At 38.1% G+C, this 20,487-nt stretch overlaps 1 protein-coding gene across 37 annotated transcripts in view; it reads right to left on the bottom strand.

Annotated features, from left to right (window-relative positions):
* Window positions 1-20,487, bottom strand: part of clasp1a (cytoplasmic linker associated protein 1a) — a 57,264-nt gene that overhangs the window by 30,320 nt on the left and 6,457 nt on the right. For 35 of the 37 annotated variants that reach the window (XM_026913050.3, XM_053234475.1, XM_053234482.1 and 32 more), the window contains exons 3-8: window positions 6,961-7,039; window positions 6,675-6,778; window positions 6,224-6,315; window positions 5,688-5,763; window positions 4,968-5,065; window positions 3,609-3,679 (exon numbers count right to left, since the gene is read on the bottom strand). In XM_026913050.3, coding sequence (XP_026768851.3) covers window positions 3,609-3,679; window positions 4,968-5,065; window positions 5,688-5,763; window positions 6,224-6,315; window positions 6,675-6,778; window positions 6,961-7,039 — 520 coding nt within the window. The other 2 variants (XM_053234488.1, XM_053234489.1) reach the window with 2 other exon arrangements.

Here is a 20,487-nt window from a genome sequence, read left to right as displayed (position 1 = left end):
AAAGAAATAAACTTCGCCTTATGTTGTGTGCCCAAGAAAAAGTATTTAATCCAAATAACGAGCAGGACAGCTGACAAAAGCAAAGCCAGAATCGTCAAAGGAGAAAACTTGCATGCACACTGAAACAAACGTGCTACATTAATTAATGTATGCACCAACGAACAGTGAATAGAATTATATTTACCAAAATAGGGAAGACTGTAGCAGCTCATATTGTTACCCAAAAATTAAAACATTTTAAATATGATTTGTTCAACCCCCAAATTTGTCCTGCCCCTAATGACCAACAAAACTGGTTATACTACCATTGTACTGTACCGTGACCATTCCTCAATCTGTTCAGAGAATAAATACTAGATGCTGGAAATATCAGCTAACAGAAGGAGCTGAGAATATAAGCACACTACAGTGGAATGAGGTGCGTCTGCAAACCTTCATGTGTTATGGGAGCACTAAACTATAGATACTGACACCAACACAGGCAGAATATAAATTTACATAAAATAATGAACTCATCATAGATGCAGCTCAAACCCTTCACTCCTCCCTGCAGCTTTAAATCAAAAATAAATCAAGAAGTAGGACATCACCAGGTCCAACTGCAACTGACTATAAGCCATTTTTTAGCAAGAGCTAAAGAGCTGTGTGCTAAAAAAATAAGTAAGCCTTAATCTAAAATAAATCTGAACTGTTAGTATATTAACAACGTCTTGGTTATTTGTCAAATATAACAAAGTGACTGAAGAGTATACAGTATAACCACTATGTTAACTTGTCCTCAATTCAGACAAACGGAGAGAAAAAAAATGCAAAAACTGTAGGTTTATAACACCACAATGTTAAAGTAAAGGTAGTAAAGGTCCTCTGTTCAGTTTCAAGCATCAACAATCATCTAAACAATCTGCTAATAAATACACCAGCAAATTAGCACTCTATAAACAGAACTTCTTTCAAATTTTCAGCTAAAGAAAGTGATAATCCTACAATATTAATGTAATCCAGAAGAGCCCTAATATTTACATGTATCTGATAGAACTAGAAGGAGAAAAGGAGGAGCTGAAAAGCTGTTCAACCCTCCTCTCTTTACCCTTCTCACACAAATACACAACCCTTTGCTGAGTCATAAACTTTTGCCTTTATTTAACCTTCAGGTTCATCAAGTTCTGTAATATCTGTTACACAGCACTTCCAGGAGTGAAATACTATTCCCTTCACTGAAGAGAATGTTTGCCATGAAAAATAATCTGTTTACATGGTCATTGAGCTTAAAACAAACCCATTCCCCACAACACATCCACATTTACAATGACCGCAAATACCTGAGATCAGCGCACATGATATCATTTCATTGTTCTTATCCTTACCTTCCCCTGTTGTCATAATGCAAGAGTCTTTTTCACTCATAAAAGAAGCAGACAGATGGTAAAGAAAACACAGCTCAGGCTCTTTGAGAGTTTCTCTCTGGTGTCCTGTCTCTCTCCCTCCCTCCCTTTCCTTCCTTCTGCTCCGGTCTTGTGACCGCACAGAAGACAAAAGACACCCAACTGTGCTAACAAAAAGCTGGAGCTAGTGCTGTGTGTGCTAGAAATGTATGTAAACAGTCATTTTCTTCTGTGTTCATAGAAAGTGAGCTTGTGTCCCTGATTGCATACCACTTGTTCCTCCATAAAAATGGCCCAGGCCTAGAACAGCAGAGTTGTTAAGAGTTGAAATGAATTCAAAATGAAAATGAACCCTAGAAGGAATAGTTGGATGTTCCTAAATACTTTGCTACGTACAGCTAAAATATACACTAACCTAGCACTTTATTAAGACCACCTGTACACCTACTCATTCATGCAATTATCTAATCAGCCAATCATGTGGCAGCAGTACAATGCATAAAATGAGGCAGATACGGGCCAGCAGCTTTGGGTAATGTTCACATCAACCATCAGAATGCGGAAAAAATGTGATCTCAGTGATTTTGACTGTGGTATGATTGTTGGTGCCAGACAGGCTGAGTAATGGAGGAAATGACTTGTTGATGAGAGAAGTCAACAGAGAATGGCCAGACTGGTTCGAGCTGACAAAAAAGGCTACAGTAACACGGATAACCACTCTGTACAATTGTGGTGAGCAGAAAAGCATCTCAGAATACCCAAGCCATCGAACCTTGAGGTGGATGGGCTACAACAGCAGAAGACCACATCCGATTCCACTTCTGTCAGCCAAGAACAGAACTGTGGCTGCAGTGGGCACAGACTCACCAAAACTGGACAGTTGAAGACTGAAAAAAACATAGCCTGGTCTGATGAACAGATGGGAGGGTCAGAATTTGGCACCAACAGAATGAATCCATGGACCCAACCTGCCTTGTGTCAACAGTCCAGGCTGGTGGAGGTGGTGTAATGGTGTGGGGAATGTTTTCTTGGCACACTTTGGGCCTGTTAATACCAATTAATCATAGCTTGAATGCCACAGCCTATTTGAGTATTGTTGCTGACCAAGTGCATCCCAATTTACCATCTTCTAATGGCTACTTCCAGCATGATATTGCACCATGTCACAAAGCAAAAGTCATCTCAAATTGGTTTCATGAACACGACAATGAGTTCAGTGTTCTTCAGTGGCCTTCCCAGTCACCGGATCTGAATCCAGTAGAACACCTTTGGGATGAAGTAGAACAGGAGATTCGCACCATGAAAGTGCACCTGAAAAATCTGCAGGAATTGTGTGATGCAATCATGTCAGACCAGAATCTTAAAGGAATGTTTCCAACAAGAATCGAGGCTGTTTCTAAATTTTTACTCTTACAATATAAAACAGAAAATGACACAGAGACAAAAATGATCTCTTGGCAACCACAGCAATAGGAGCTCTAATGGCAGTCACCCTTTACAGCGGATTACAATAGCACAGACTATTTGTCATGTTCACAAATGAGGTGTAGAGCAATGTAGCCTGCCAAAATTTCAAGTCATGCTGTGGGCCATTACAGGCTTAGGTTAGTCACATTTCATAATTTGAAGAAAAAAAAAAAAGAAAAACAAGCAGCTTTGAAATACTTTAGCATATAGCTTAATTATAAATCTGAATGATCAAAAGGGTATACCACTTCACTCAGCACAAAGAGAACTAATCTGTCCTTCAGAGCCCTGTGCATGCTGACCTCCTGCAAGCAAGCTCATACTGATCAGCATGCAAACATGGAGCAAAGCCATAAACTTGTTCACATACACACATGCACACAGACACACACAAACAGAGACAGAGGAGACAAGAGGGGTCTGACATTGAGTGTGGCAAATAAAGAACAAAATTTACAAGACGTCACACAATCTGTTGTAGTGAAATGTTGCTAGAATCTGGTTTAAAGAGGAAAGAAAAAAAATAGCTAACTCTAACTTAGTCAGACAAGAGGAATACAAAAAGCAAGAGAAACATGTTTCAGTCATCTCCCAATGTTGAGGCTCCTTTTTATTAACAACCATAATATTGTATAATGGCCTAGACTAAAACGTTTATATGCAATTTTGAACTACCACCAAAACTGCAAAAATATACGATTCTGTAATTAACTAAGCAATTGCTTGTCTTACTGCTTGTCTTAAATACCAATTCCCTACCTGACCCAGAAGAGAGAATCATGTTCCCAGATCTCTGGACCTCATCAAATCTGGCGAAAATTACATTCAACCTGAAAAAACAGCAGAAGGAATAGGCTGAGATTAACTAGTTTTGTAAAGCAAGACAGAAAATAAACATGAAATTCACACAGATTTTTACCCTAAGAAGTTGACTTCTCAAATAAAATGTACATTGACAAATGTTCTGAATAGTTCATGTGCATATCAAGAACAGCCTGTTTTTGAGAGTAACGACCTCCCATTCTCAGACCTGTGTCCATATGACTGTAAGCTGCTGTCTGGTATGTTGTATAAACATGTGAAAGAGGATATAAAGATCACAGCATCCAGAACAAAGAAACTATATTAAGCTTCCAGGACAAACCCTATTCTGTCCTGGCACTGTTCATATATAAGCACACCTTGCCTGGTTGAGTCAGACAAACATTCCCAAAGGATTTGCACATTAGAATTGCTCTATTCTGAACAGACAACAGAGAGAGATATAGAGATAAAAAGCTGTAGTTAACAGGTTTTTGTAAAAGTAGACCACACTGAAGATACACCAGAAATCTAAGCTAGCAAATATGCTCTTAATGTCCATGTTAAATATTAGCTAATTTCAATGATGTGTTATTTTTCTGAGATCTTGATCTAGGTAGATCTTTATCTAGGTAGATAAAGATCACAGGCTAGTGTGTAGTGCGAATGGATTTAGGCAGTTTGATTTCAAATACGAGATATTATCATAGCTATGGATGAATGATATACACTCACACTGTCCACTTTAATAGGAACACCTGTACACTTGTTGTGCGTAAAAATCCCAGGAGATCAGCAGTTTCTGAAATACTCAAATCAGTGCATCCGTCACCAACAACCATGCCACGGTTAAAATCACAAAGATCACACTTTTCTCCATTCTGATGTTTGAACATTAACTGAAGGTCTTGACCTGTGCCTGCATGATTTTATGCATTGTGCTGCTGCCACGTGTCTGGCTGATTAGATAACTGCATAAATGGGCAACAAGTGTACAGTTGTACCTATTAAAGTGGACAGTGAGTGTGTGTGTGTGTGTGTGTGTGTGTGTGTGTGTGTGAGACAGACAGACAGACAGACAGACAGACAGATAGATAGATAGATAGATAGATAGATAATAAAAGTCCCAGCTTAAATCAGAGATTTGCTGAGATGAAATATCTTGCCAGATGTTCCAAATACCACTTTTAAATGTAAAGCTCATCTAACTATTGTGTTCATTTCATGAGGCAGGATGGTAGGACTTCAAACATAGTATAGATTAATGAGGAAACACAAATATGAATAAGAACCATGCATACACTGAGTCTATCTCACCGTGATTGTGGCAATCCTTTCTTGCTGAGGTCCACTCTAACCCTTTCTCCAACATGTCTATATATTTCCACAAGGCAGTTCATGGCACTGTCCCTCACCTGGTGTAGAAATGAGATAGGATTTAAACACACACACAAATGCACATATGGATACAGAGCTTATGCTTACACAGTAGAAATATAGAATATGCCATTTTAATTCATCATGAACTTTTTGTATCTTTGGTGGCATTAGGAATCTTATAACTAAGTATTAATTCTAAGAATTAAGAAATAAGCATTAATACTCATCAAATACCAAGATTCTCTAAATGTACACCTCTACAAATCAGGCAAAAATAAGCAGAAGAGCAGAGGGAACATTACAGCCATTTCAGTTATGTGAACATGTAGTAAAAAAATTTTAGTTTCACTAATCTAATGGTATTTAGCTGTTCTTACTCAAGTTACATAAAAACAAATGGACTATTTGACGCTACACCTCCAATTGGAATTACGCAGATGATTTACATGAACATTTTCTGAATACCACCATAAGGGGGCCTCCTAGCTCACAGAAGAAGAGTTTTGCAACTTCTCTGTTTCCTAATAAAAGTAAATTAATGTGTGAAAATTTTTTTAGATCATATAAGGTATGCTATGGTACATTAAGTGAACCAATATAACATTTGATACTATATTAAAGCTTTTTAAATGCATTTGTTAAAACTAGTGTACAAACCTGACTTGTGGGATCTCCCAACAGATTACATATATGTGGAACAATTTTGTTTAGCGTTAAACCCTGGGCACCATACCTAAAGCAAAGAGAAGCCAAGAAGAGAGGAACAGATTTAATGCATCATGGAGAACAGAGTTACTGAGAAATTACATATCTGAAACACCCAATTCACAATTTGCATAAATGCCTATGCATCTCACTGTCCAGTTGGATGGTAATATCAGGTGTGAATGGGGCCCTGACACCCTGCTATTCAGTAGTATGTGTTTTTAGCAAAATGTGCACTAACACATGGGGCAGTCTTTGCACAGACACAATGGACAATGCTTGTGGATCCTAGACAGAAGGCTGCATTATTATACACAGTTTAAGCTTAATATTAGACTAAACACAAGACTAAAAATCAGAATTGATAAATCCCTCAAAGACTTGAATTAAACTAGAATATGTGTCTTTAAAACCCTTTTGGTTAATGGGTAAACCTGCGTATATAATTATTTACTAAAAGAAGAACATTCCAGAGAAAGTGGACCTACACATTTAATGTTGCAATGAGACAAAGACAGACTCCTTCTCTGGTCCTGTTGTTTTTGTGTTTGAATCCCCCCAGCATTCTGTCCCACACATACTGCAAAAACAATGTTAACTCTCAGTTACACTATTACAATCAATTATGCAATCACCACAATAGCAGGAATTAGTATAAATACTGGTGTTGCAGTCTTTTTTTTTTTGTTAAGAAACCTACTACAAAAACGCTGTGAAAAAAACAAGTAAAGCTTATGGAAATGTATTAGTGATTGTCAGGTTCATTGCTGGTAATGCATAAACAAGTGTTAAGTCAGTCAGGGAAGCTTGAACTGACATATTCAAAATCCTCAAAAACTCCTGGGTTGTAACACAACTCCTTTAACTGAGAAGACAGTATTACAATTATGGTTTGCAAAGAGCTATGCCAGTTTCATTGCAAAGTCAGTGAAGACCTACCTGAGGGTTAGCAGCCTGGTCCATGATCTTCAGCAGCAGTGTCTGATCCTGGTCTCTGACTTGATCTTTGGCATCACCTAATCGATCTATCAAGCTAGGTAAAACTGAGACAGAAAGAAATACAAAAATCACCCACACAATTGAATGTCTAAATTAGTAACTTCACTTGTTAATATCTGGTGGACATAACCCCATTTGTAAGGTACTCCTGATGTATTCATATATCCAGAAATAAACCTTCTTTAATATAAAAACAAATCTATAAATAAAACATAAATAATCTTACCTGTTCCAATTTGAGTCCGAAAACGGTCTTGCAATCTTGTCACTAAGGCAGACAAAATGTCAATTCCCAGCAAAGCCAACTAGAAAAATACAAATAAAAAATTATTATTACAAAATGTTTGAAATACGTCTATTATATGTCCATCCCACTGACAAGTATTTTGGAGACACACGTTGGTCCCGTCAGATTCACCAAGTGACCTTAAAAAACATGTTCTTTATGTTACAGAATACACTCATCGAGCACTTTATTAGGAACACTATGCTACTACTGGGTAGGGCCTCCCTTGCTCTCAAAACAGCCTCAACACTTCGTGGCATGAATTCCACAAGATGTTGGAAATATTCCTTCAAGATTCTGGTCCATGTTGATACAACTGCATCACGTAATTCCTTCAGGTGCACTTTCATGCTGCAAATCTCCAGTTCAACCACATCCCAAAGGTGTTCTACTGGATTCAGATCCAGTGACCCACACCACTACACCAACAACAACCTGGTCTGTTGACACAAGGCAGGTTGGGTCCATGGATTCATGCTGTTGGCACCGAATTCTGATCCTACCATCTGTGTACCTCAGCAGAAATTTAGATTCATCAGACCAGGCTACATTTTTCCAGTCTTCAACTGTCCAACAATCATGCCATGGTCAACATCACTGAGATCACATTTTTTTCCCTATTCTGATGGTTGATGTGAACATTACCTGAAGCTGCTGGTCCATATCTGCATGATTTTATGCATTGCACTGCTGCCACATGATTAGCTGATTAGATAATTTCATGAATGAGCAGGTGTACAGTTGTTCCGAATAAAGTGTTCTATGAGAGTAAAGTAAAACAGAAAGAGCATAAACTGCAGTCAATTATGTTAATTTACATTATCTCCTCCGCTTAGAGGTATGTACAGGCTGTACAGTATAAATAATTCAGGTGATCCTACTCTTGCCATGTTGACAGTTAGTTTCCTACACTACCTAGCTATCTATCCTGTTTGTGTGTTGTACCGGAGAAATCAGATCCGATCACAACACTGAGAACAATACAAGAACATAGCTTATATAAACACCAGTTCTAAATGCAAGGTTGAGTTTGGATTTGCACTATTCAGATACCGATATCCAAACACACATGATAAACATATGAATGCAGGGTGAAAAAGAGGCCCAAATGACAGTCATCCTGTTCTTCAACCTATCATACACAGTCAGTAGTCTTCAACTACAATCATATATTTACTCACTTCTATCAGAGTATTTCCCTGCACCTACACACTCAGCTATTCGGCTCAATCAGCAGATGGGCTTGACGGTATAATCCTGATCCTTTGTTCGTAGATAAAGGAGAATTACAATAATTACAGTGATGACGACTTAAAAAAGGAATCTGGGAGAGAACTAAGCCAGCTATGAAATACCATATACCATGCTTTAAATACTAACAAAATGAGTTCTGTTTACTTATTTACCTGCTTCTTAGTCTTATGACCTATCACTTATCATCTTACCATTATACACAACCTATGCATTGTTTAAAAAAACTGCAACATTTATCTTTTTGATCCACACACATCTGGACTGTTATGTGCAGTAGTTAGACTCAAATTATAGATTGCCTCTTATTCCTGTGGAATGAAATTACTGGCCATTAAAAGCTGATCACGTCATCTCCTAATATAATCCAGAGCACCCCAAGCAAGTGCTTCATGGAAGAAGGTTAATCTAATGGTCAGCAACACTGAGCCTCTACCTCATTGCCCATTCACAGAATTTTCATTGTGTTGTTTCAGTTGCAATGCGGATGGCAGCTCTACAACAAGTCTGATGTGTCTGCCTTAGGCCCTGTTCACACCTCGCATTAACATGCATCCCAGGTGATCAGACAACAAGTGGACAGCCGAGACTCATAGCCGTTCACACCTGACAGTCAATTAGTTGGTCCTTTGTTACTGTCCGGGACTTATCAAGAATCTTTGAGTCTCTGAGACGTATTTGACCCCATTCATACCTATACTTAGCGGTGTCCACTTACGACCAGATTACCCAGGATGCATGTTAATGCCAGGTGTGAACAGGGCCCTAGCTGCTCTGGTGTGGTCGCTCAAGAATGATCAGATCTTGGACAATTATCTATCCTGTCAGTCTAGTGAAACCTTATCCTTATTCCATGCATATTAGCAGCACTGGCACATACCATGTTAGCCTGCAGCATGCCACTGCTTGCTCCCTTGTACAGAAACCTTTTTCTTACAGTGACCTACGCTAGAAAATTAAGGGCTTTTCAAAGCTGATTACCTGTAAACTATATGAGATAAAGCTGCATTTATGTCCATCAGTACATCTGTATTTCCATATGCTGTGTAACTCAAGATCTTACTCCTTTGTTGTAGAAAAAATGAGAACATTACACCTCATATCTTATTCAGAGTGGTTTTACATTTCCAGTGCACATGTTGGCACACAAACTCTTATGCTGCCCATGTGATCTCACACTCTCATAACAAGTCATCATAAGCAGGTTTGTCTGGATAATATTGAGTGTTAATAACTAACTGAAAAATAAAACCAATTTATTGGATTGAGAGAAGTAAACAGACCAAGGCCACAGGACACTACAGAGGCTAATTATCATTTTCAAGTTATCTAGCTTATTTTACAGAGTTAGATTTGGTCTGTGGGTGCGAAGTTCAAAGCCCTGTTACCAGCCTGATTCATCCTGGACCAGTGCTTGGGGCAGAGAACAATGAAGTCAGATGTAATGAGGATAACATTAGTCAACAGGCTTGCACAAGCTAAAAAAGTAACTTAGTCTCAGACCAACAACAAAGGCTTTAGAAACCATGTGAAGGGGCCCAAAAAACATACATAATAAACATAATAACAAAATTAACAGCATAAGGCATGGTAGGCCACCTATCTTGCTCTGCTTCCTCATTTAAGTCCAAATGCAAATGCTCCCATCACATACTGTGCGAGTCTGCACACAGAAGCATAGAACCTACACACAAAATATCTACAAAGAGCTGACTCAAATGAACATTGAAAAGCCCCAAGCTTTCACAATCTTTCAGAACAATAGAAGGCCCTAAATTTTCCATCAAACAAAGGGGCTGGTAGTAAGCAGTACAGTGTGACAGTGAAAGCATATTTTACTGCTGCCTGTTCAAATGAAATGGCACCCATCTGACTGGACATATTGCAATTGTTACTTCATCTGAGAGGTTTATAGTGCAACTCTTGTATCCGCTGCTTCAGTTACCACAGTTTCTTTTAACCATGGTTGACCGGTTAAGTAGAAATTTGCAGAAATACAATAAACATTCACAATTTAAACTGCGCACCATTCTGAGTAACTTCATGAAGTCTCGCCTGTGATGTTAATCCCTTTATCCAGCGCATCCACACTGTATATGCTACCCAGTCAGTAGCCGTCTCGGTTATCAGATCAACTCTCACGGTATCACAGTACTTGTGTTCAAATAATCCTTATTTTGCTTAATAATGGCCCCAAAGTGCAAGAGTGCCAAAGAAAAGTCGTTAAATGTTTCCTTTAATTGAAGAACAACGAAGAAGAAGGGTGAGTACAGTATAATGAATATTTTAGAGAAAGCGCGAGAGAGACCACATTCACATAATTTCTGGTTATAACTGTTCTATTTTATTATTAGTTATAGGTGTTAATGTCTTATTGTGCCTAATTTCTAAATTAATCTTTATCATAGGTATGCACCATATCTAGTGTTCGCTACTATCTGTGGTTTCTGGCTGCTACTCCTTATGTTTACAGTACGGCAACTTATTTTGTCAATCTTTGCACTACTGTCATATGATTCACTTTTTTTATTAGAACTGTGTGCTAGTCGGCGCTGCACTGTAACTCACTGTGCCCACTGTCTTGTTTTGATAGTTTTGTACTGTCTTGTGCCGTCTGCACATGCTTGCACTGTGCACTTTATGTAAATATATGTAATGTCTACTCTAGTTCTGTGTTTGGTTTTATGTAGCACCTTGGTCCTGGAGGAACGTTGTTTCGTTTCACTGTGTACTAACTAACTGTATATGGTAAAGCCACTTGACTTGACTTGATTCAGTGTGGGAAAGTGACTTTTCAGAAGTACCACTCTCTGGACCAACCAAAGTGTCTTTGTGATACTAGGAAAGTGCCAGAATCCTGTTCAGAGCATAAACAGGCCTTTACTGTGTCACTGTTTTGACTGGCAGGCGTTCTTGTCGGTAAGGCTCCAGTTATACAAACCGATTCCTGTGCTAGGAACCCCAGGGGTCAGGAACAGCCAGATAAAAGTCCAGGTGTCAGAGGCAAGTATCGTAACATCCTCTGCCACACTACAAAAGCTATTAATACAAGAGACAAATAAAGGCTTCTAAATGAAACCTTAACACCCCACCTCAAAACATCAAACCTCAATACATAAAAATAGCAAATTTGCTGATCTGTCACTAAACCCCTCTAACTTCTTAATTCATGAGAGAATGTAAATAACCAAGCCATCTGTGTTCAGCAGTACAACTACACATAGTCACAGAAGCCATGTAGAGATCCCCAGAGCGACAGAGATGAGAAGTATCACACAACAAGCCAAAGCCACAGGGAGTTAAACATCAAGCCTCATATGAGCAAAACAATCCAATAAAAACAATATCATTATTCTAAAGCATGTCCACGTCTACAATCAAATTGAATACACACTTGTATTACTCTACAGTATGAGGCGTTTTAAAGGAGAGTAAAGCAGCTGTACACCGAAGCTTTAAATAATGCCCGACGATATGCTTTGGCTGTTCATGTGTCATTGTTTATGTTACTGTCATGTCATGTTATGAACAGCACTGCCTGTGAACAATTTAACTTTTTAATTTACTACTTCAAGCTCAGTAGGTAAGTCAATAAAAAAACAACTTTAGACACCACCATCATTTCACAAGTAAAACTAATTTAAAACATTAAAACAAATAAAGTGTACAGCAGAGGTCTAACCTTATTTCATTCCTGTTGGCACAAGTGGCAAACCAAATCTCACTGGAAAACAAACATGACCACTGAAAACACACACACACACACACACACACACACACACACAGGCCCTGTTCACACATGATAGTAATCTGGCTCACATGTGGACAGGTTTGTCGAGTGAGGCTTGTGATGCGATCACTCAGCCCACTGAGGTGGAGGTTTGTCTGGGATGCATGCAGCCACATTACATTTGTAGTGTGAATGGGAATGGGTCCCAATAATCAAAAGATCATCTAGGCACCAGTGTTTCCACTGGTGTTATTTTTAAACTGCCCAGCAAAGCTGATACCTGTTGATACACCTAACAGTTCCATTTTCTGCATTCTTGTTCTGTTGGCTCAAATGTTTTACATGCAGTATATTATTTCAATCTTTATATTAAAAATGTGCATACCAGTGACGTATGGCAGCCTCTTCTCATGTGTGTGTTTCTTGTTCTTAACATAAGTTTTGCTCCCTATTCTCTCTGGCATTATATACATGTAGGCTATTTATTAGAGGTGAAGAAAACCCTCCCCCACCCCTTTCCATTTTCTCCCCGATTCCCACCCAGAAGCCAGTTTCCTCCATCATACAACAGCTATCTCCGGGGGAGTGTGAAAGCTAATAAGCTCTTCCTCTGAGACACATGAAGCCAGCCAACCACAGCTTTTCAAACTGCTGCATCAAAGGGCAGCATAACACTTAACTGCCCTCTTCCACATATGAGCTCATAGACGCCTATGATTGGTTAGTGACACTGTGATTGACAGTGGAGTGAGAGCATGCCATCCCTCTCACCAGGAGAGCACAGGCAATTTTGCTTTCTTGGCTCTTGGCTCACTCAGGAGCCTTCTTCTCACTTTAAACAATTCTGCATCACTGCACAAATCAGGTAACCATAACTGGATTTATTTATTTGTTTGTTTATTTATTTAAATATTTTTAAAGAAGTCAACACTGTCCCCGTAAACAAACTCCTTGTTGCATTTCAGCTTTTCTTCATTCATTATTCCTTAAAAAAACTTTGATTTTGTTCTTACACTTAAATACTGAAGAAGCACCACCGACGTTACACTCGTCTGCCATGTTTGCACAAAGCAAACCATCACAACACTCCTCCTCCCTTGCGCAAGGAGTTGTGGGCAATATTAGCTGAAAAAATGTCCACATATCCACACTTCAAAAATCTACCAGAAACATTAGACCATCTGGGTACCTTCAGGATACTGATTTCGACATACTACGATTTGAGACACACTACTTCTCATCTCAGATACTATTTAGGATGGATTAGTCTTTATATCTTCTCAATATCAGTCACACTATAAAATCTTTAAAAATACATATAAAACAAGACTAGCCCACCAACCACTCCTCCATCCACACACTCGGTCAGTAAGAAACAGGTTACCATGACGACTCATCACTGATCACAATTTTTTCTTTTTAAATTAAAAAGGGTTATTGTTATAATTAACTTGATACATCACTCAGCCTCCTCCAAACATGCCATAAGCATCAACAATCAGTAATATCTGTGTATTTACAGTGTGTGTCAAATGTTAGTCTCAGATCCACACAAAACAGTCCAAACTTTATGAAAATGGGTTGTGCATTCAAAAGTGTTCTTTTAAAATGAATGTCTGCAGTTGTTAAAATATATTTCACCTAGGAGTCAGATTGAAACTGGGGTTATCATAACTAAACAGTTTCTGACAAGCATTTGGGAAATTGCTTCTCCCAACTGACACATGAATTAACAGATCCTGACATGACTAAACCACTTCATAGAAGAAATGTCACCTCATCACTTTTATTCACTGTGTTATACCTGAGGATTAGTTGACTGGAAAGCTTGACACAGGAGACTTTATTTACATTGATGCAATGTGCTATTCTTCAGAGTGATGTGCCAGCTGTGGTTCTGCCTGACAGAGTAGCACTGAATTTTATGCACAACCTTTCTTAAAATGGGAATATGTATTTTAAAGTTATAAATTAGGGCAACCCGGATTGAGAGTTTTGTCCCAGGCAAGATTGGATTCTTGTGTTTTATGACAGTCTCTCCACTAGCTGTGTTACGGTTTGACATTTTTAAGGTATGAAGTTAGAAAGCATTGCAGTGTTATGGTATCATGGTAATGGGCAACAATTTTAAAAGAAACAAGGAGGTGATGAAAGGAAAAATGTATTATGGGAATTTAAGCACTTACACGTATAATATTAGTATATTACACATATGTTATTATATTAATATATTACACTGTCTGAAAGATTCTTTATCCTTAAACATTCTCACATCCTCATTTTTTGTGGGTGGGGGGCTCTTCAAGTACAAAAATCTACATTGCACTTTACATATTACTGAACCATGAACCAAACAGAAAGCCAAAAAAAAGTTTAAATCCCCTAGAGTGTTTCAAAAGCTCCTTTTCTAACATTTACATTTAATCAGTTTTACACACAGGTGAACAGATGAAGGATAAGGGCCTTGCTCATGAGCCCAGCTGTGGCGGTTTGGTAGTGCTGGGATTTGAGCTCACAACTTCCCAATCAGTAGCCCCGAGCCTTAACCGCCACCATGTTGAACACCAGTGCTGATCACTAAAGTGACAGTTAGGAAGAAGACTGCTATCAGGGCGAGTGGGTACTCACATCTTTAAGCTATTCAAAACATTCCCACACTGGCTATGTATGGATATTAAACTCTGCCACAGAAGTGGAATCTGTATCTTGTACACATCTTCTATGTGAACAACAGAGATAATATTTTATTAAAAAATGTCATTCAAATATGGCTGTTTGCTAACAGTGCTACATAAAACATTTGGTTTGCACAATCCTGATTGTAAAACTACATTTATGAGAGCAATCATTTCATGTATTTCTGAAATATTAGTAGGACTGTAAGTATCAGTTTTTGTACATGTGGTACTGTATTTAAATAATATATGTGATAACCATCACATCAAAAGCTGTTACTAACAATGACACAGTGACACTGCAACAAGCCCACTGTCCACATGAGTAAAGTCTGGGTTTTGATATCTGCTCCTGGGATGCTGTTTGTTGCAACTGTCTAATGTTTTGCCCCATCATCAAGAGCTTGCATGTTTGAATCCCTTCAATACTGGAACCATTTGCAGCTCAGAGTTCATGGCACTGGGCCACTCTCTGAATGGGAAAGATGGCCTTCCTCATTCCTCTTTGCCCTGAGCAACACTAGCATGAACAGTTGCAGAGCTCTCCTCTAAGCACCTTTAGCTGACCTATAACACTGTATGAGCAGCAGTTTGAAAAGATGTGGTGACATCTTTCCAGAATTTCCCTTCGGGGATTAATAAAGTTTATCTTATCTTATCAAATGTTTTGGAGGAAGCCGGTATTAGCCCTCACCCCCTCAAGTAGTTGACGTGACAGGGCAGACTATTGGTAAATGAAAAGATAGCTTATTCCCAAATTGTTTAATTGCAGGCTGTCTTCAAAAGTGAGACAAGACAAGATCAGTTTAGTGTAATGTTGTTACAATGTTGAAACAAAATGACAAGCCCACATTACCACTCCTAAGCGGTGCATAAAATTGGCCTAGTGCTCATAAATAGGCTACAATAACGGTTACGCGGGAGTTTACAATGTGGAATAAGAGGTCAATAAGAGGTGTGGCACATTAAGATCAAAGATCTCATGTCACCAGGTTTTAACTCAAGTTATAACAACCTAACTCTCCATGCACAGTCAATTATCTAGCATTTTAAAAGGCACTTTAGCATAAGGCTACAAGCAGTAGCTTGCAGCAGTTGAGTCATGAGTTACATCCCAAGAGCCTCAGGACTGGAGGCCTTTCAAACACAACATGGCTTATGGGAGCATTCAAGACTTCATTAACAGCGGCTGTATAATGGGGAGCATTGACAGAAAACAATAGCAGAACACAGAGAGCAGGAGTAGGAGAAAAAGGGAATGAGCACAAATGGAGATAAGCTGGTGTATAAACCAGTCAGTGTTGCTCTAGTCTCAGCCTCAGATGCTCTGCCCATGGGTCACAGCCTGTCTGATATGCTTTGTACACTTTTCTGGCCACAAACCTCAGAATTGCGAAAACTGCAATTTGAATGGCTTTCCAAGAGAAGATGCCAATACATGGAAACAGCTTTCTCAGTTTAAAATCATGAGTATGTCTTCAACATTCATTAGCATGTTATCAATGAACAGGCCCACTTCCAAACCAAATGGCTTTCACTTTAGGAAATCTGCATATCAAATGTACTGAATCTCTTTACTCTGATCTATCTGCCCTGATCAATATTGGCAAATACAGAAAACGGAAAAAAAAAATCAATAAGCTTTGGCTTACAGGCTTACTATTTCAGAGACTCAGGCCTAGAACACACAAGGACATAACATTAAAATCCAATTACATACAAAAAACTAATAACACTGTACTCTTGCTTACTTAAACATATATGCAGAAAAAAAACACTATTTGGCCAAAAGTCTGTGGACACCTGATCATCACACCCATATGTGGACCTTCTCCAAACTGTTGCCACAAAGGTGGAAGCACACAATTGTACAGAATGTCTTTGTATGCTGTAACATTACAATTTCCCTTCACTAGAACTAAGGGGTCCAAACATATTCCAGGATGACAATGCCCCTGTGCACAAAGTGAGGTCCACAAAAACATGGTTTGTCAATAATGGAGTGGAAGAGCTCAAGTGGCCTGCACAGAGGCCTGATCTCAACCCCACTGAACACCTTTGGAATGAACTGGAGCACAGACTGTGCCCCAGGCCTCCTCATCCGACATCAGTGCCTGATCTCACTAATGCTCTTGTGGCTGAATGAGCACAAATCTCCACAACCACTCACCAACATCTAGTGGAACGCATTCTCAGAAGAGTGGAGGTTATTATAAAACAGGATGAAATCTGGAATGGGATGTTCAGAAAGGACATATAGGTGTGACTGTCAGATATCCAAAAAACTTTTGGCCATATAGTGTATAAGTAGTTCTATTGCTGCTATTAAATACCCAGCTGTCAGAGCAATTATGCCTGGATACCATCTATGCAATGCAAAATTAGGTCTCTTGGTAGGCCAGGGCAGATATAGTGGCTTTTTCTATATTGGAAAAATTTTAATTATTTGACTCCATGACACCTAAGAGAAATAATATATTCATGTGACAAATTCTGCACTTCTCAAAACCGGTATACCTGCAATCAAACTCCCTGTGTTATCAAAGGTGGCATGGCTGAACAAGCACTGCCCAGTGCCATTAACATCATTTTCTATAAACTCACTGGAAAAACTGGTCATGGGACCATAAACAGCATCATTATGGAACAATAACACGTACTGAAATGTGACTATTCTCCCAATGGGTCAGTAGATGAGTCAGTAAATCCAAGCCTACACCTCTTAAGGTAAGAATACACCAAACTCATTATGAGCACATATAGTAATATACAACTCTGCACAAAACAACCTGCCATTCGAGCTCAAATTGCACACTGTTTACATTTTTTAGTCATGGGAGTAGGTGGGACGCAGACACTCACATATATGTAGCTCATCATACTCAATGGGGTTAAATTATCACATTAGCTACTACTTTTTAGCTGTGGTAATTGGACTTCTAGGCAATCAAAAATTGGGACTGGTCAGCAAACAAGAGCAACCACTTGCCCATTTGGCTAGCTAATGAATTTACTATTTGCCCACCATTGCAATATGACCTTTAGCAGTGTCTGTCATTTTACACATAATGTTAGAGACACATTCTGTAAAAACAATTTATTTCTTTTAAATAATAAATATTTCTGTGTGCTACTAAACTTTCCTCTGTGATAGTGGTTTTTAGACTGCTAGAAGTTGGCAATTAATGATGAAAGTATTTTGATAAAAAGGTCAAACCAGGAAAGCAAGTCGTCTTTAGATGTGGTAAGTAACATGCCGCACTTCTGTGTACTGGCCACGCTTTAAAGCATACTTTTACCTGTAACTTCAATTATCTGTGCATGTTCTCAGCAGGATGCGGCCTGTCAGAAAAGGCTACTTTGAGTCAGAAACACATGAACATGCTGTCATTCTGTGATTAAACATGCTGCAGTCCTCAAAAAAAGAGCAAGAAAAGAGACGTAAATGAGAATACATATTTAGCATTTTTATTCTCAGGCCTTTTTATTAGGATTACACCTGATTCTAATTATTAATTATTATAAAAAATAAGGGATATAAAAAAAAAAAATACCAGCAACAGTATGGACTTCAAAGTCAGTATGTGTCCTTTATGCTGATTTCAAGTCTAAGATCTGATGTAACTGACGTAACTGTAGGCATCATGCCTTGACTAAAGCGACTGACCCAAACAGAATCACGTACATTTTCACATGTACAGGCATTTTATTGTACAAAACAAGGATATGTAGCCATAAGGTTGTTCTGTTGTGCTTTGCGTAGTTTAATGGCGAGAATTTGTCTGAAATAGGGGTGGGTGTTATGACAAATATATCATATCACGATTCTCGGAAGGCATTTCTACAATACATGATATGAATCACAATATATATATATATATATATATATATATATATATATATATATATATATATATATATATATATATATATATATATATATGATTGCTCACAAACTGCCAACAATCAAGTCATTTTGCATTTTTTTTTTATTATAATGTCTACAAATGTATAATTTATCAGTCATAAAGGCCACAGAAAATGCATTTTATTTGTTAGAAAAACATTTATTTTTAGAATAATAATTTTTTATGAATTAAAAAATATATTTAACACTGAAAAGAAGAAAAAGCATTAAAATTGTGTTAATTTTTTTTTTCCAATTTTAAAAATTAAGTAAAAATTTAAATTAAATTTTAAAATTTAATATCAACTACAGCCTGTCATTTTCCATTTACGAAAAAAACATTTTAAAAATTTATAAAGCAATATCACAATATCCTTCATATCTCAGAAAAGCATATTATGACATCATTTATCATGATATGGATATTATATCACCATATTGTCCAGCCCTAGTCTAGAAGGTCTCTGAGATCTTGTGTCTCTGAGATCTACTCGTTCTGTTGAATGTGCTCATTTTTGTTCATTTCAGCTAAAAATATTTTGAAAATAAATGCTTTAGAGAAACTCAAGCAACACCAGTCTGAGCTGAACACAATCATAAGACTGAATCAAACAGCTGCTGTGCATAAATCCACTGATGCCAAGGGTGGCAGGAAGGATAGGAAAAGTCTTAGCACCCTGGCCACAACATATTTCCTCTGCTTAATCCTCTTATAATGTGTTTACTGTCACATTTATCTGTATTTATCTACCCTCTCACGTCATATTCTTACCATCAGGTTGCTGCAACTTTTACTTTCCCCATGAGAGATTAACAAAGGGTAATCTTGCCTTATCTCATCTTAAATGCAGAATGTCCTGATTCTTGTGCAGTATTGTATTTCTCTTACCATACAAACATTATGGCATACTGTAGATGGTGGACAAATCTGACACTCAAAAATAAACACAAAAACGAGTTGGGGAATACCATAAAAATAAAAAAGTGAGCCCTTTGCAATTATAGACATAATTATGGACAAGTCACATGTGATGTGTTAGGTAAAGTATTCCAGCAAATTAGTGAACACTTACAACAAAATATTTTGCAGCTTCCTAACATGTTTCAGAATCACTTGGATGCTACTAAATCAGAGTGATTAATAGAGCAGTGATTTCTGTCCAACATCTATTTCCACCACCCGACATTAAAGAGAAATCCAAGAGCAAGAGGAAGGATAACGTTTATATTATACTGTGTAAAAGTGGATATTAACCATACATTGTGGTGCATCATATAGGAGGCTGCCAAGGGCAATTTAGGTAGAAAAGCCGGTGCTTATACACAACATGTTTTGTTAATTAGGACTGCGATTAGCACAGTGATAAAAACGCTCCCCATCTATGGATTCCGGTCTAATGAACACTTTATATGTGTGCCAAAAAAACAGGCTCAGCTGATCACAAGCCCTTCATCCAGCTCTAAGCCCTCTAACCACTGTTTGTGGCTGTTATCTCAGTGTTCTAACTATGAGGAAAGAAGTCTGATAACTTAGAGGAAAGAAGTCTGAAAACAGTAAAGCATCTGTTGGTTGTTTTTACCATCCTGCTCTCAGCATTTTTAGCTTAAAGACAGGACCATGATAAAAAAAAAAAAAATTGCTTACCCCAGCCAGCATCACAAAATAACCCATTTATAACACAAACATTGTGTCCAAAAACAAAAATTACAATAATAATAATCAGTTACTCAATGCTGTAGCACAGGGAGTCGATTTCATGATTGCATTTGCAGAATATGAATAAAGGTGGTATGTTATTATATACAGTTACTAAACATACATATTTTAGATAAAGCTTGCGTAACCAACCAAACAGCTTATGCAGCTCGTCCCATCACATAGCTAAGGGATACGATTGTTTCTC

This window comes from Pangasianodon hypophthalmus, chromosome 5 (genome assembly GCF_027358585.1).
Source record: "Pangasianodon hypophthalmus isolate fPanHyp1 chromosome 5, fPanHyp1.pri, whole genome shotgun sequence".
Classification (NCBI taxonomy): Eukaryota; Metazoa; Chordata; class Actinopteri; order Siluriformes; family Pangasiidae; genus Pangasianodon; species Pangasianodon hypophthalmus.
The sequence above is the reverse complement of the archived record's forward strand: the minus strand, read 5'-3'. Positions and strand labels throughout refer to the sequence as shown.